Source organism: Balaenoptera ricei, chromosome 15 (genome assembly GCF_028023285.1).
Source record: "Balaenoptera ricei isolate mBalRic1 chromosome 15, mBalRic1.hap2, whole genome shotgun sequence".
NCBI lineage: Eukaryota > Metazoa > Chordata > Mammalia > Artiodactyla > Balaenopteridae > Balaenoptera > Balaenoptera ricei.
Window position 1 is genome coordinate 68,724,867 of NC_082653.1, and position 16,187 is coordinate 68,741,053.

Consider the following 16,187-nt stretch of genomic DNA (forward strand, 5'->3'; position numbering starts at 1 on the left):
TTGTGTACCGAGGCCCTGCCTCGGGGCGTGCACCGCACATGGTGAGCACATCGTTGTTTCACTGGGTACGTGAGTGCACTGGCTGTCTGGGAGACACAGAAGAGCGACGGGGCCACACTCAGGTCATGACAGGCCTCCCAGCCACCCTCTCACGAAGGGCCCTGCCTACAGCAGACACACTGATCCTCGAAGGCACTCGTGGGAGACGATTAAAAACTATGCACACAATCCCATTTATCCTAATTCACGCACTTTGGAATGCTACATTTGGCCAGTTTGCTGCCTATGTATAGTGGCACACAGGTCTGTCAGAGAACTTTCCAGCAAGTTTTTAGACCAGAAAGGCCTCTGCTGTTGTTTGAACACCCAGATCTTTAATAGCATCATCAATGAGTAATGTGTGTGATTCAGTGAGCTTTTTTTCCTCATTCTGGCTCCTTCGGGACTTAGCTACAGAATGATGTGAAGGGGCCATTTCACTGCAGATGTATGGTTAAGAGGTTAGCAAGCAGTCACTTCGCTGGCAGTACTGCTGGACTTCATGATCTTAGGCAGCAATAAAGACAGATGCAATTTTTGGTAAAATGTGCAGCTGCCATGGGGGTTAAAATAGTGAGGAGGACATTTACCCCAGATGTTAAATTATGGTACATTCCCATCAAAGGAGTCTAGTGCAGCCTGTTTTGCTGCCTACCGGACCTCTAGTGCCTAATAAGCACTCAAACTATTTGTTGAGTAAATGCAGTTGTGAAAAAGAATGAGGCAGTGCCTTATGCTCCAATTTGGCAGTTTTCCAAGAATACCTTGTTAAGTATCAATATTAAAAAAAAAATGCAGTATAACAATGAATGCTTCCTATTACTGAAAAGGGCCGGAAATACGGCTGCCTGACTTTGTCTATAGTAATTCTAGAGTGACACAGAAGGAACTGGCAACATTGGGTACCTCCAAGAAGGAGAAGCAGGTGGGAGTGTGGCCTGAACCCCCGACCAGACTGCAGAATCTTGCCATGTCACCCCTCAGCCATGAAGATTCTCTGCCGGCTGAGGGTCACTAAGCCAGTCCCTCCACCTCTGTAAGGCCACTTCCTACTTAACTACAAGACCTTGGTCTCCTCCCTCCTACAAACTAGAAGTTTCGGGAAAAGTAGAGAAGTATTTTATGATAGGTCTCTCAAGTTAAATCTCATCAAGAGTTAGGCAATTGCCTACATTAATTCCAAAGACCTAACGCAGTGCTAGGAATAAAAGGAGCACAAGTTAATACTTACTGATATATGACAAAGACACAATGTCAAAGTAATCTTCTAGGAGGAAAGAGAACCTTTTATCCTCCAAAATTACTAAATTCCATTAATTCAGAAATAGATCCTTAGGACAGGGATGAAAAATTAGTCCCACACACTGGTGTCAGCTGATACATGGAATAATCAGTAAACTAATGGAGGCACAAATATATTTGAGGCATTTTTGAGGCAAAATGTTTTTTATCACTAATTCATTCCTCATGCTGAAGGTGATGGGAGAGCAACTTGTTTCAAGTACCCTGCTGGAAAAGTCATATTTTTGATATGCATGAATACCAATGACAAATTAGACAAATCTCTAAAAATGCTAAGCAATGTCAATATAAAGAAAGCACTTTAGAGACAAAATTAAAAAACTGAAGACAGAAAAATGTTGGTTTTATAGATTTATTTTCAACAGGCAAAAACACTTAAGACAATTTAAGTACAAGTCTAAACAGAATTACTCTGTCAAAGTCAGCAATGATGCAGAGATGCGTTCTCACTTCCAGACACTCGCCAGCATCTTCTGAGTCTTCTCTCAGTGAAGAAAAGGGGTCTGGCAAAAGACAAGTTCAGTGTTTCTCTCTGGTGCTACTGACCTTAAGTGATAATCTCTGAGGTGCTAAATCCAGGGTAACTATAAAGTTATAGACTCTAACAAAATGTTTTATTTTAAAAGTCTGATCACTTGATTATTCTACAGCCTAAGAACAATAGCTAATATTTATCACGAGGCTTCTTTACATCAAGCATTGTATTAAGTGATTTCCATACACTATTCAATTTTACCTTCACAGAAGCCCCAGGTAGGTCCTATCATTATCCCCATTTTACATATGAGGAAACTGAGGCTTACAGAGGCTACACAGCCTGCCCAAGACCACGGGCTTATAGAATGTTGCAGAGCTGAGAATAAACTCAGGTGTCTGACGCTAGAGTCCATCCTCTTACCCAAGAGGCCTCTCCTGCCTAATTAAGAGCCAGGCCATCTCAGCTTCCTGGACAGTTACCCTTGGGTGGGTAACCGAGGGAGGCAGAGGTCTCTGCTTCTGTGTTGCCTTGCTCAGTTTTTTGTACAAGGCTGCTTTTACGAGGAGGGCTGACAATCAGTAAGAGAGTCCTGTCCAGGAGTGAACTGCTGTCAACACCTCTGGAAGAGAAAGATGATCACTAGGGCTGGCCTCCTTGGAGTGGCAGATAACCAGAAGGTGCCTGCATTTTATAACCAGTGAAAATCTGTCAGGCACTTCCATTTTTCCATTTCTTCCCAAGTCTGTCTTTATTGAAGAACCACAGAGAGATTAATTCTATGGGAGAACATAATTCCATAAATCAAGTTATTTACCTGATATTTTATTCATATACATCCTTCTTATCTGCAATGTAATCTACAATTTCTTGTGGGCACATTAACTTCTCCGCATCTATATCAGGAATTTCAAACCCTGAAAGTAAAATGTGCAACAATGCGTGAGTGTAGAAAATGCCAGTCCTTTAGAACTGAAAGTATCTAACACTTCAGCAATACCCAGAAGTACATCAAAAATTTCCAGCAACCCTGAATCCCATTTAAGTTGTGAGCCTGTTATGTTTCCAGGCAACATATTTTTTAGATATAATTCACCTATTAGAAAATTCCCCCATTTAATGTGCAAAATTCAATGGTTTTTAGTATATGCACAAGGTTGTGCACCATCACCATCACCTAATTCTAGAACATTTTCATTACCCCCAAAAGAAACCCCGTAGCCCTAACCGATACCATCCCTCTAGTTAGCATACTCTCTGAGGAACTGTAGTTAAGTTCTGCTCTGTAGGAAGGCACAGAAGTCCCTTGGCTTCCACTCAGGCCATTTACCCCCAAAATGAGCCGTGGAACCTTGTAAAGGTCTCATTTGCACAACTAACCGTCCCAGACAAGGGTAAGTTGGAGTGTGCATGCAGGAAACCAAAGCGTGCATGCGCGTATGAGTCTGTGCACGCACACGCCCTATCCTTGGCACACCCAGCACTTCTCTAGACATTTAGGCCTAGCTCATGGGGGTGGGGGGGGGGGAGGAGGGAGACGGTGCCCCAAGGTGTCATCAGCTTCTCCACAGGTGAGGCTATGCCCTCATCTTGGAGCCCCACCTCAAGAATCTCTGTGCCACACTCCCCCAGGCCTCTTCTGGTTGCTCAGCCCTTGGTATTACACCGGGCACTCTGCGGACCTGCAGTAAGTGCTCTCCAAACAAGTGCACTGTCTCTAATAATCACTTTCCCCGACAGTAAGCAGGAGTGGGGGAGGGGTGGGCACGACTGCTGCAAACCCCAATCAGGCTCCCAGCATTTCTCTGCATTTAATCCACTGAAATCAAGAGCCACAACAGGCAGGTCCAAGACTCAGCCCGTGTGTGTTACCAAATTCGTCTTCCATGGCCATGATAATCTCCACTTGGTCCAAACTGTCTAAGCCCAGGTCTTTCATAAAATGGGAATTTACTGAGAGCTGCAAGAAAAGAAACACCAAATGCAAAATTCAGTCTGTGAGAGCGTTTGTTTCTCAAGACAACTGAATGGTGAAATATCAATCATTATACAGAAGATTTTTTAATATAAAGAGGCCATATTTTAAACATAAAGAGCCATAACTAACATTATACATTTAACGTGTGCCAACCCACACTTGGTGTGCTTTATATGTTAACTTACTCTACCTTATTTTGAAATGGTTAGCAATATATATAAAGCTAATGATGAACTCACTTTATATACTTTATGATGATCTCTGATCACTGTTCTGAATGACATGTGAGAGTCTGGTTTTTCCTGCTGCCTTACTGACCACTAAGACACCACACCTTACAAGTGACCTTCTGCTCCCTCAAGAATAGCACACAGTGTCTACGATCACCCTGTCTTTAATTTAGACCTCAGGATCACCAGGAAGAATTCTTCAAAAACCACACCAAAAACAAACTACCCTACCCACACCACAGATTCTGTTATTAAAGAGGGAATGTTTTAAGGTAGCCCTGTGAGAAAAACTCCAAGAAGAGTTAAGTTAAAAAAGCAAGGTGCACAACAGTATTTACAGTGTACTACCAGTTGTGTTTTTTTTTAAAGGTTGGGAGATAGAGATCACATAGTACATACAATATACACACATGTACTTGTATATATATTTATATATTATATATGCCCTTCCATGTGCATTGAGAATCTCTGGAAAAATACTCAAGAAGTCAGGCACCTCCCCAGGTGCCTGGGGTGACTTTTTACTGAATGTCCTTTAAACCCTTTGGAATTTGTACCATGTAACTAAATACTCATTTAAAGAAAAAACATTTAAACCACATCAATTACCTTTTCTGGGTCAATCTTGTCATAGAGTTTCAAGACGTAAAGAACACGGTCCTTGATTCCCTCTAATGTCAAAGGGGGTGCGTCACTATACTGGCGGCACAGCGGTGTAACTCCACCTGGAACCTAGACCAAGGGAGGAGGGAAGCACTGTTGTTGAGCCTGAAATGCCTCTAAATAAAGGCACTGGCCTACAGATGTCTTTCACAAAGCTTTCACGGGGTTAGCAAACCCACCTCATCTGATTCTAACTGTGGCCATTAGGACACGCCGAGGCCTCATGCTGGGTAGTGTCAGAAGCCCTAGCAGTTCAAGAGCATAAAAATGGATCTCCTTTCCCCTCAGAGCCAGGACTGGCCCCCTTTCCTCTGTTCAGCCATCAGGCTTTGGACATTTGTTCCGCTCAGTAACACTGCCACTAAAATCATCTAGGGCCTGCAGAAGAGCCTGAGGCTTCTCATGGCATCTCAAGCAGCCCACTGCCTCTGTAAGGCACTGCCACCTTTAATACCCAAGTCAAAATAACTCACGCCAAGAGTTGTCAGGGTGAACTGAAAGGCAGCTCACACTGAGAACCATACACTGGAAGGGTCTAATTTGGCCCCAGCAGTAATTACACTGACTTTGGCCAAGATAAATGAAGCCAGTACCAACCCAAAGAAGAGGATGGGGCTTCCCTGGTGGTGCAGTGGTTGAGAATCTGCCTGCCAATGCAGGGGACACGGGTTCGAGCCCTGGTCTGGGAAGATCCCACATGCTGCGGAGCAACTCGGCCCGTGAGCCACAACTACTGAGCCTGCGCGTCTGGAGCCTGTGCTCCGCAACAAGAGAGGCCGCGATAGTGAGAGGCCCGCGCACCGCGATGAAGAGTGGCCCCCACTTGCCGCAACCAGAGAAAGCCCTCGCACAGAAATGAAGACCCAACACAGCCATAAATAAATAAATAAATAAATAAAATAAAAATTAAATAAAATAAAAATTAAAAAAAAAATCTTATTAAAAAAAAAAAAAAAAAAAAAAAAAGAAGAGGATGATGGAGCCTGACAGGCATACATTCCAATCTATTTTCCTTCCAAGTGGGCTTGCCTTGTTGCCACCAACTAAATAATGAGCCATTCTGGTCTTTGCCATGATGGAGTAGTATCTCAAATCTCTCTGATATTAGCCTACTTGGTATTCAACTAGGTGTCAGGGTCCTGACTGGATCCCTTCACCAAATGTGGAAGGGGCTCCAAGTCACAGATCAGTGGACTTAAGGCCGTGGGAGGTACGGTGCACAAGAGGAGAAAATGAGACAGCCGTCTGGCAGTTCTCACTGCAGAAGTCCCTAATCTGAACTGGTTTGTTCTCCTTCTAAAGTTGATTTTAAGTCTGCAGTTTGGAGTTCTTAGGGCATAGAAACCCACAGAAAGTGGGTTTGCCTGTTGGGGTTAAGGTCCTCCAGAGTCACAAAGGTCTATGAAAAATCATAATAAAAAACACTGCCAAATGAACCAAATCAGTATACATCTGTTTTAGAAACATTTATCTTGCTAAAAAAAAAAAAAAAAAAATCAGGTATTGAAATCAGGTTTAATCAGCAAGCCAAAGAGATTAGATGAAGAGTTTTACGAATATTCTAAAGAGTATTTCTGGGTACTTTCAGAGTTTTAGAGCACTTGTTCTTTTTTGTCTAAATTTATGGTCTCCTTTCCCTTCCGACTGCAGCATGGGTTATGGAGACCTCTGCTCTGGGAACATCACCAGCCTACTTATCAACAATGACTAGAAGAGGCTGTCAAGCCACAAATAAAAGTAAAGAAGCAGAAAGGACTAAAGAGAAAGGGGGAGAAGACATGAGTTAATATTGGTAATGACAGAAAAGAAATCTGAGGTGGAAAGATCTAACAGAGGCCTCGTCTGTGTGCATAGCGAGAGGTGGTATGAGGTGGAATTATCGCTGGGAGAGGGTGAGAGGCAGGGGAGGCTGATGTGCACGGCACCCAAGGGAAAGGAAGAAGCTGGTGAGGGCGCGCTTGCACGCAGCTACCCAAGCGGCCCACTAGGTGTCAGCAAGGACCCCAGCAGCACTGGCAAGTGCCTACAGGGACCAGGTGGGTACCCTGTGATTAAATGAGATCAAAGGGGACTCCACCTGGAGACCATATGCCAGTCTAAAAGGGTGGCTGCAGTGGGCTCAGCAGGAGGCAGGAAGGTGTAGCGGGTGAGAACTCAGACTCCGGAATGACAGAAGTACCCTGGCACTAGCTCTTTGTTACTAGCTGTTTGGCCTTGGGCAAGTTATTTAACCTTTCTATGCCTGTTTCCTTATCTGTAAAATGGGCATAAACAACAGTACCCAAGTTCACAGGACTGTTGTGAGGCATGAACGAGATCATGAAACACAAAGGGCTTAGAACACTGCCTGGCACACACCTAGGAGGCGCTGTTTAGGGCTATCTAGTCGGATCAGGAGACAACGGCCTGCCAGTCTGAGAGTCTGGCAGTAGTGTAGCCCCGAAGTACTCGATCTGACTCCTTCCCTCTCGATGCCACTGCCCAGCTCTGGTCTCTTTATTGATTTTCTATCATTATGTCAGGCCATAGTACCGCCCTAAGCACTTTACATATGTCATCTCCTTTAGAGCTAATAATAACCCCATTTTACAGATGAGGAAACTGAGAAAGAAAGGTTAGGTATCTTGCCCCAGGTTTCCCAGAATGGCCTCCTGGAGGGTCTTACTGCCTCCCTTCTACTGGATCTCAGCCATTTAAAAACAAACAAAAACAAAAAAAAGATATAGAATGGACAAGCACTTCTGAAAAATGTCCCCAACAGCCAACATTGCTTCTGGTGTTAATTATTCTCCCCCAAGATCTACACTTAACAATTACATGCGACAAAATGACCTCCCACAGACATCAGAGAAGGCACTGTCTGCAGGGAAAGAATGACTACCCTGTGGACTAGTAGAAGTAAACCCGACTATTAACGTCCATCTTACCTCCAATGGGGTCCATCTCTAAGGGAAACTCAGAGGAACCTAGATGGCTTTGAAGACCATCTCTGCAAACTACCCCCTGGACAGCTCTACCCAGATAGCACAGACATCTCAATCTCAGTTTGGAAATAAATTCCTTACCTGTTTCCAAAACACCTGCTAGCAGACCTCTATTCCTTCTCTACCACCTGGGGCTCTAGCCAGAAACCTCAGAGCCAATCTCCACTCTTCCCATTCCCTCATCATCATGTTTACTGGGTCACCCAGCCCAGTTGATTGGGAGGAAAGGTCTCAAACATTCCTTCAACAAATTGCACTTAATCTTTACTCCCTGTGACCTAGACAGAGAACACCCACATTCTTCAGTGCGGTATACAGCGCCCTTCAATATACCTGTCTTCCCACCTCAACTCGGGTCTCTCCCTTCCACAGGCGCCTAAGGGTCATCCCTAAGTAAGTGCCAGGCTCTTCCTGGCCTCCGCATATGCCATCACATCCTGCCCCGACTGCTTGAGAAACTGCTGCCTTCAAGACCATGCTGACTGGGGGTTTTAATTAAGCCCCTCTTCTTGCTTCTGCACTGTACACACACCTGTCCTCACATGTGGTAATGTCTTGCCTTTACCTACTACCTGCTTGTCTCAGCAGCCTTTGAGCTTTACCTTATGTGCCAAGCACTGTGTGGTGGGCTGGATCCACAAAGATAAATAAGACATAACCTCTATGCTCAGAGAAGCCTATGGTCTAATGGAGAAGACCAATACAAACAGAACATATCAATTATAATAAAAATGTGGCAAAGGTATTTGTAGGCTGCTTCAGTAACAAAAGTTGTCAATCAGTCCTTGAGAGGCCAGGAAGGTAGAGACACCAGACTTGCAATTAGCCAGGAAAAGGATGGGGACAGATTTTTCAAGGAGGGAAGGACAGGCCAAGAAAAGGAAACGAGGCATGAAAGTGTAATGTGTAGGAAGAAATCAGTTCATGTTGCTGGAGATTAAAGGGCAAGGTGGTACACCGATGTGGGCCCTGAGGCTGAAGAGACAGGGCCTGGGGCTGCAGAGCCTTGAGTAAGACAAAATAGGTTTGTCTTACTGGGGAATGAATGATGTGGGGAAAATGAAGGCATGATCGCAGCCCCAAGTCCAACACCATCATGCATGTCAGTCTGGTTCCAGTACCAGCAACAGCTGAGCTTTCCCTGCACAGGTGCTTTGTCTTCATCTGGGTGCTGGGCCCCACAGAACTCTCTGGAAATTCTCTGTGCTCTGGCTGCCAGACACTTCAGATTCGGGGTTCTGGGTCAAGTATAAGACTTCAAGGCCCCATTTTAGGCCACTATCCTTTTTTTCGTACCTTCTATTTTATACTGTTATATTTTTAGACCCAGGAAAGCTGCCTTAGCTCCTTTTTTGGGGGAATCAGTTAGTATATAAATGAATAACTAGTTGCTCTGGGGCGAGCATAATGGATGGATTTGAGGAGGGAAAACCTGACAGAACGGAATAGGTAGAACGAGTGAAGGTTCAGACAAGATGAATAAGGGCTGGAGGGGGAGGTTTGGGGTGACTGGCATACAGGCAATAACAGAAAGTGAAGAGACAGGCCAGGGAGAGTGTGTGGTAAGAGATCTCTGGACCTCACCAACATTTAAGGATTTGGTAGAAAGTTCCCAACTAGGTACAAAAAGAGATGAACCAAGAGAAAGTAGTGTCAGAACAGCCTAGGGAAGAAAGCACAGCAGGGAATAAGCTGGCAAGGTTAACATATAGCTGCCACGTGTCCAATGAAGACATGAACTGATGTCTTTCTTTTGTATCCATCTCTGTATCCCTCAACAATGAACCAAGTATTTACTCTCCACTTCAAGCCGCAAAGGATATAAGGTGGCTAAACGGGAGCACTCAGTCAAAACCACTTTGTAAATATAAAGAAAATGGTTTCTCTGCTGTAACTGCAAACCGAGCAGAGGCAGTGGAACATCCCGAGCACCCTGCTATTCAAGGCGTGGTCCAAGGACCAGCAGCAGCAGGGTCTTCTGGAAGCCCTGTGGAAATGAAGACTCTCAGGCCCCTTTCCAGAATCTGTATTTTAACACAGGTGATCAGTATGCACAATCAAGTTTGAATAGCAGTGCTCTAAGAATAAGGAATATCACTTTGCCTCTTAGCCTAACACCAAAGTCGGTCTCAGGAACAAAACGGCAACTATACACACTGCTCTTTTAACTCAACTTCAAGGGGACACTTTTAACCTTTTGATTCATCGATAAGACAATGCCCCCTGAATGAATCCACTACACTGTCAGTAAACCTTGACACTGGCTGCATAAAAGAATCACTGGCAACTTTTAAAAACCGATGACCAAGCCCCACCTCTAGAGATTCTAACTGATTTGGCCAGGGCATCCTTAGTTTTTATTCTCATATCTTAGTCAAGATTGAAACCACAATTACATGAAGTCCTGGAGTTTGAAAAGGGAATTCTCAACTTAACCTTGGGAGTCTATCCTACTATAAGACAACAGTTCTTAATCTTGAGGCGCTTCAGAATCACCTGGGGAACTTAAACACATGTCAGTGCCTCATCCCAGAGAAGTAAATCAGACGGGGAGGGGTGCAGCCCACGAGGGATTTATTTTTCTTTCTCTTTCAAGCTACCCAGGTGACTTGAATGTGCAGCCACGGTTGAGAATCACTGACCTAAGGAGAGTTTCAGTCTCAAAAGGTTTCATCAGATAAAAAAAAACTAGATACTACTTGTTTCCTATCCTTCCAAGAGAAACAGACAAAAGGTGCCACAGGGAGAAATCCAGGGAGAGAACTGCTGTGAAGAAGGCTGTAGGCCAGGGTGTCTTCCTCTCTGCACCCTGTCATTATTTTTTTCCTGGAAAGCTATCACGGTATTTACCATTATCACTACGATTAACGGCAACCAGTATTGTGAGAGCTTACCAAGCACCGCCCTCGGTACTCTACCTGTATCACCTCCTCTAAACCTCGCTGAAACTCCACAAGGTAGAAACTAGTATCCCATTTTTACGGTTCAGATTGAGGCTCAGCGAGGTTACAAGGCTTTTCCAAAGTTCCGGTGTCAGCTTTCGAACCCAAGGGTGTTTGACTGGAAGGTCTGTGCTGTTGCCCGTAATCACTAGGTCCCCCGGGTCCCGGCAGGGATCAACCAAGCACCGTTAGGCAGTGGGACGGAGAGCGAGCAGGCGTCCCCGGGTCACCCCCGCCAACAGCAGCCACAGTAGCTGCGGCCCCGGTGCCTGGCCCGTCCCCACCACCACGAGCGGGCCCGACGCCTGACCCCAGCCAAGTCCCCCCAAAGTCACCGCGAATCACCTGCGTGAGCACCGAGGCCGGATGCGGAGCCCCAGGCCTCGTCCTGGCCCCCGCGGGGAACAGGGTAGTGCAGAGTGACCGGGCCGCGGCCAGCGTGGGAAGCCGGGGCAGCGGCGCGAAGCCGGCGGGCAGTCGGCGGACACAGGCGCTAAGGACACGAGCCGCCATGGCTACGCCGACCCAGGAGGCACTGCGCCGCGCCCTCCGGTCCAGTATCCTCTTGACCTCCGCATAGGCGACGCATAGAGCGGCGCTGTCGCGAGCCGCCCGCGGTGGCGGCCCCTGGCGGCTCCTGGCTGCACTGCGCCCACAGGGCGCGCGCGGTCCTGCCCTCCAGGTCCGGAGGCGAATGGCTGCTAGAGCCAGAGCTAAAAGGGCGAAGATGTTGTCTTTCCCTAAACACTCATCACTGACGCAAGAAAGGAACTTATTTTTGCTTATTCTCTGAAAGTTCTGAAATACATTTATTTAAAAGGTTTGATGCCGGGAATTCCCTGGCGGTCCAGTGATTAGGGCTCCGCGCTCTCACGCCGAGGGCCCGGGTTCGATCCCTGGTCGGTAAATTAAATCCCATAAGCTGCGGGGCACCGCCAAAAAAAAAGTTTTGATGCCGCGATTCTTCCATAGAAGAATTTAAATTAATTTAAATTAAAATCATTAAATAATTAAATTTATTTAATAGGTCAAAACTTAAAATTAAATTTTTTTAATTAATTTTATGACAATACTTCATTTTTTTTTTTAATTTTATTTATTTATTTATTTATTTATGGCTGTGTTGGGTCTTCGTTTCTGTGCGAGGGCTTTCTCTAGTTGCGGCAAGTGGGGGCCACTCTTCATCGCGGTGCGCGGGCCTCTCACTATCGCAGCCTCTCTTGTTGTGGAGCACAGGCTCCAGACGCGCAGGCTTAGTAATTGTGGCTCACGGGCCTAGTTGCTCCGCGGCATGTGGGATCTTCCCAGACCAGGGTTCGAACCCGTGTCCCCTGCATTGGCAAGCAGATTCTCAACCACTGCGCCACCAGGGAAGCCCTAAAATTATTTTATAGGTCAAAACTCAGTATAAAATAAGAATGTGAAAATATGAGTTGATGTAAATATATAACTAAGACTAATAAATGTGGGAATTACAATAAAAGCAATATACATATTTTAAAACTTGACAATGTATAAATAATATAGCTCACAAAAATGGGTAAGTGGGAGAAAGTTTAAGCGTGCTAATTCATTCAAATTTCTCAGCAGTGAAATCCAAACATATAGAACAATGGCTCCAAACTCTGAATACTGCCTGGATGAACAATTCAACAATGCCTTTAGTTTTACTTCAGTTTCTTTTTACTTTTGTTAAATTCAAGTAAAATAAAAGGTAGTGCCTTTAATTTAAAATAGAATGCATACTATGATCCTACTGTTGTAATTTCTATTTATGTATTCATTAAAATATCCAGAATCTGTTATGTGCTAGTTGTTGAGGCTACAGCAGTGAGCAAGCCAGACTGGCAGTCTATTTTCAGATTTTACATTCTAGTGGGAAAATGTACAATAAACAAACAAAAAAAATACAACCCCCTGCCACCCCCACGAAAAAAAAACCCTCCAGGAAGGAGTGATAAGTACAATGATGGACAATAAAACAGGGAAGGGGGTAATGAGAGCTATGGGAGGCATATCATTTTAGACAGGGTGGTCTCTGAAGGCCTCTCTTTGGAGGTGATACTTGAGCCAAGACTTTCATCAATCAGGGGGATGGAAAAGATACCCCCCAGAATCACCCTGCTGTTGGTGATGCCAACCAGAGTCTCTATGGCCGTGCTAGCAGTCCACCCCAGGCTTCTGCTGCAGCCTGATTTAATCACCACCACTTCACTGCTTATTAAGCAATTGGAAGAGCAATTGTATCACCTCTTTGGAATGGTCAGTGAATAAATGGCCAAGCTCCACCTCGAGTAGCAGCCTTCCATTTCTGCAGAAAACTGGTGCCAAAAATCTGACTGGAGTCCAAGGATTAGGGCCGATAAGATCTGCTTAAGTCACCAGTGACACAACAGCCTCTGATTACACCTTCCTGGCCATGCTCTGTGGCAGACCCATGGGCCAGATCTATGATGGTCTCAAAAGAAGGAGCACTCAGGAAGAGCTTGATAGCCTACCAAGTCCATGTTTGGAAACTTCTCTTCCCATAACCTCTCTGTATTTCTGGATAACATTTAATTCTTTTGGTCAAACATAATAAATCACCTCTTTTAAAATGACATATTTTGGGAGAGCTACTTTTCCCTTCAGCAAACACATAAAGAGAAAATGTCAGCCTAGATGGTCTGTAGAGGAAAAGGTTCATTATTAAGATTGAGATCAAGTCCTTAGCAGCTGGGGAAGATTTAAGAGAGAGCACTGGTGCTTTTCAGTAGCACTCCCATCAAAGGATGTATAAGCATAAACTACGTCAGCTTCTTGCACACATCACCCCACCAGCCCACCAGTCATCCCTCCCTCCTCCCAGCACATTTGCACTACTGTCACATCCCTTCCTGTTCCCCCTGGGACCTTGTACCACCAGTTCTCTCTTCTCCCCTACATCTTCAACCTCTCCTTTGCTTCTGGCTCTTTCCCTTGAGCCCATAAACATGCCAAAGTTTCTCCTAGCCTAAAAACAAGGTCAGAGACCTCCTCCAGTAGCCTTTGATATATCTTTAATATCACCATTCCTCCTTCCTTTCATAGTCAACCTTCTTGAAGGAATAATCTACTCTTTCGGTCTTTAATTCCTCACTTCCTATTCACTTTTTTAAAATTAATTTTTATTGGAGTATAGTTGGTTTACAATGTTGTATTAGTTTCTGCTGTACAGCAGTGAATCAGTTATATATATACATATATCCACTCTTTTTTAGATTCTTTTCCCAAATAGGTCATTACAAGGTATTGAGTAGAGTTCCCTGTGCTATACAGTAGGTCCCCATTAGTTATCTATTTTGTATATAGCAGTGTGTATAGGTCAATCCTAATCTCCCAATTTATCCCTCCCCGCCTCCTTTCCCCCTTGGTAACCATAAGTTTGTTTTCTACATCTATGACTCTATTTCTGTTTTGTAAGTAAGTTAATTTGTCCTATTCACCCTTTAATCCACTGAAATCTAGATTTACTTGACCTCCCACCCACAGCACTAAAACTTTTCATAAACCTCACCACTGCATCTTTTTTTTTTAAAATAAATTTATTTATTTATTTATTTATTTTTGGCTGTGTTGGGCCATTTCTGTGCGAGGGCTTTCTCTAGTTGCGGCGAGCAGGGGCCACTCTTCATCGCGGTGCGTGGGCCTCTCACTGTTGCGGCCTCTCTTGTTGGGGAGCACAGGCTCCAGATGCACGGGCTCAGTAGTTGTGGCTCACGGGCCCAGTTGCTCTGCGGCACGTGGGATCTTCCCAGACCAGGGCTCGAACCCGTGTCCCCTGCATTGGCAGGCAGATTCTCAACCACTGCGCCACCAGGGAAGCCCCTCACCACTGCATCTTAATTTAAGTCCAACAGACACAACTTCTCTGGCCATTCCTTTCCTGCCTTCTTCATGGCTCTATTTCCTCCGTTCATCATTTAAACATTGATTCTGGGGGTCTGTCCTTGACCCATTCTTGACTTTAAACATACAAGTTTTCAGAATTGATTCACTCCAGAGGTTTTAATTGCCACCTGCATCCAGCCTGGCCTCTTCTCCGAGCTTCACAGTCCTAGATCCAATTGCCTATTGCCAGATGATCTATAAGCACTCAGATCAGTTCTCTCCCCGTTGTGTGTTCCTTATTTCAACTGCTGACACCATCACCCCAGTAAGAAAGAAACTGAAGACTCCTTCACCTGCTGCCTAATCATGCATTCACTTAGTCCTCCTGCTTGTTTCTTTTTCCCCCTAAATCTCTCTCTGATTCAGCTATTTCATTCCCACTGCCCCTGCCACAGGTCAGGCCCTTCTGGGCGTCTCCCTGCCTCTACTCTTGGCCTCCATAAATCCATTATTCACTGTGGCTACAGTGGGACCTTATTGCCTCACTGCTCAAACCCTTCAACAGCCCCTTCACCTGCAGCATAAAGTCCAGGTTTGTTAACATGCCTCACAAGCTCCCTGGCTACCTTTCTAGCTTCCTGAGTCTATTCCCCATGGCATAATCATCTGGTAACACTGAGTTGTTTGTAGTTCACACCATACTGTCCTTGCTGCCTGGAATATCCTTCGCTTCTGCTCTGACCTACTCACCTTGCAAGACTCAGCTAAGTTGTCATTCTTCATGAAGCTTTTCTTGAACCCCGTGTTGTGCTTGCCCATTTGAGCTTCCATAGCCGAACTCTGAACACACCCTTTCAATTTAAAACACAGTATTTAAATTAAATCACTAACCTGTGCACTTCTGAGGTGTGGGGGCCTCACGGCAATCATTTTCACACCTACTATGTCAAGTACGTACTCAGTGTTTGTTCTACTGTTACTAACTTAGATCTACTCAGTTTTCTTACCCCTTAAAATCAAGATAACATGTTTCCCAGGTTTCCTGAGTAAATTATATCTTTGTGAAAATCCATCTATTATCTATGATGTGCTTGCAAAGTATTAACTCATTTGAGGTTAGAGACAGTGAGAACAGAATTAGTATAGGAGAGAAAATTAAATCTTTTATTCAAATGTATTAAAGGGTAGTAATGAAGTTAGCAAAACCCACTACAGTAATAGCATAAAAAGGTATCTTTAAAAGAGAAGTAATGGTGCAAATAGTTACCTTATATAGATCATGAATACATACTCTTAATATACTCAAGAAACTTAGGCAAATAAATACTTGTAGATTGGGATGAAGTTTCCAATGATACCACCAGATTAGGACTTTAAAAATTGCCGTCTCTCAAACCACTTAGGCAAAGGTGAAGATGATGTACTCAGTACAGCTGTGTTGTTGACTCTAAGTGACTCTAGTGAAAATGCAGGCACTGCTATCAAGGGTGCACGTGAGAATGAAAAAGCACAACAGCATTTCTAAATTAGCGTTTAAATAGGTAGATATGTGAAAATAAAGTATTGTAAGTAGCATAAAAAGTAATTGCGTATTAGTATACTGAGTTAACTGAAATTTACTTTTACTATGCAAGCATCATTGACTAAATATTCTAGTTGTAAAATAATTAGTTCTTGTTTCTGAAAATGATCTTTACAGGATAGGAAAAAATATGCCAAACAGGA

At 44.4% G+C, this 16,187-nt stretch overlaps 1 protein-coding gene across 1 annotated transcript; it reads right to left on the reverse strand.

Annotated features, from left to right (window-relative positions):
• Window positions 1–1,679: 1,679 nt before the first annotated feature.
• NDUFAB1 (NADH:ubiquinone oxidoreductase subunit AB1) lies at window positions 1,680–11,170 on the reverse strand. The gene is made up of 5 exons (XM_059896155.1): window positions 10,959–11,170; window positions 4,634–4,756; window positions 3,689–3,776; window positions 2,634–2,733; window positions 1,680–1,844 (listed from the first exon to the last, which is right to left on the reverse strand). Exons 1-4 carry the CDS (start codon window positions 11,124–11,126, stop codon window positions 2,642–2,644), a joined length of 471 nt encoding a protein of 156 aa, XP_059752138.1. The 5' UTR covers window positions 11,127–11,170; the 3' UTR covers window positions 1,680–1,844; window positions 2,634–2,641.
• Window positions 11,171–16,187: the final 5,017 nt, after the last annotated feature.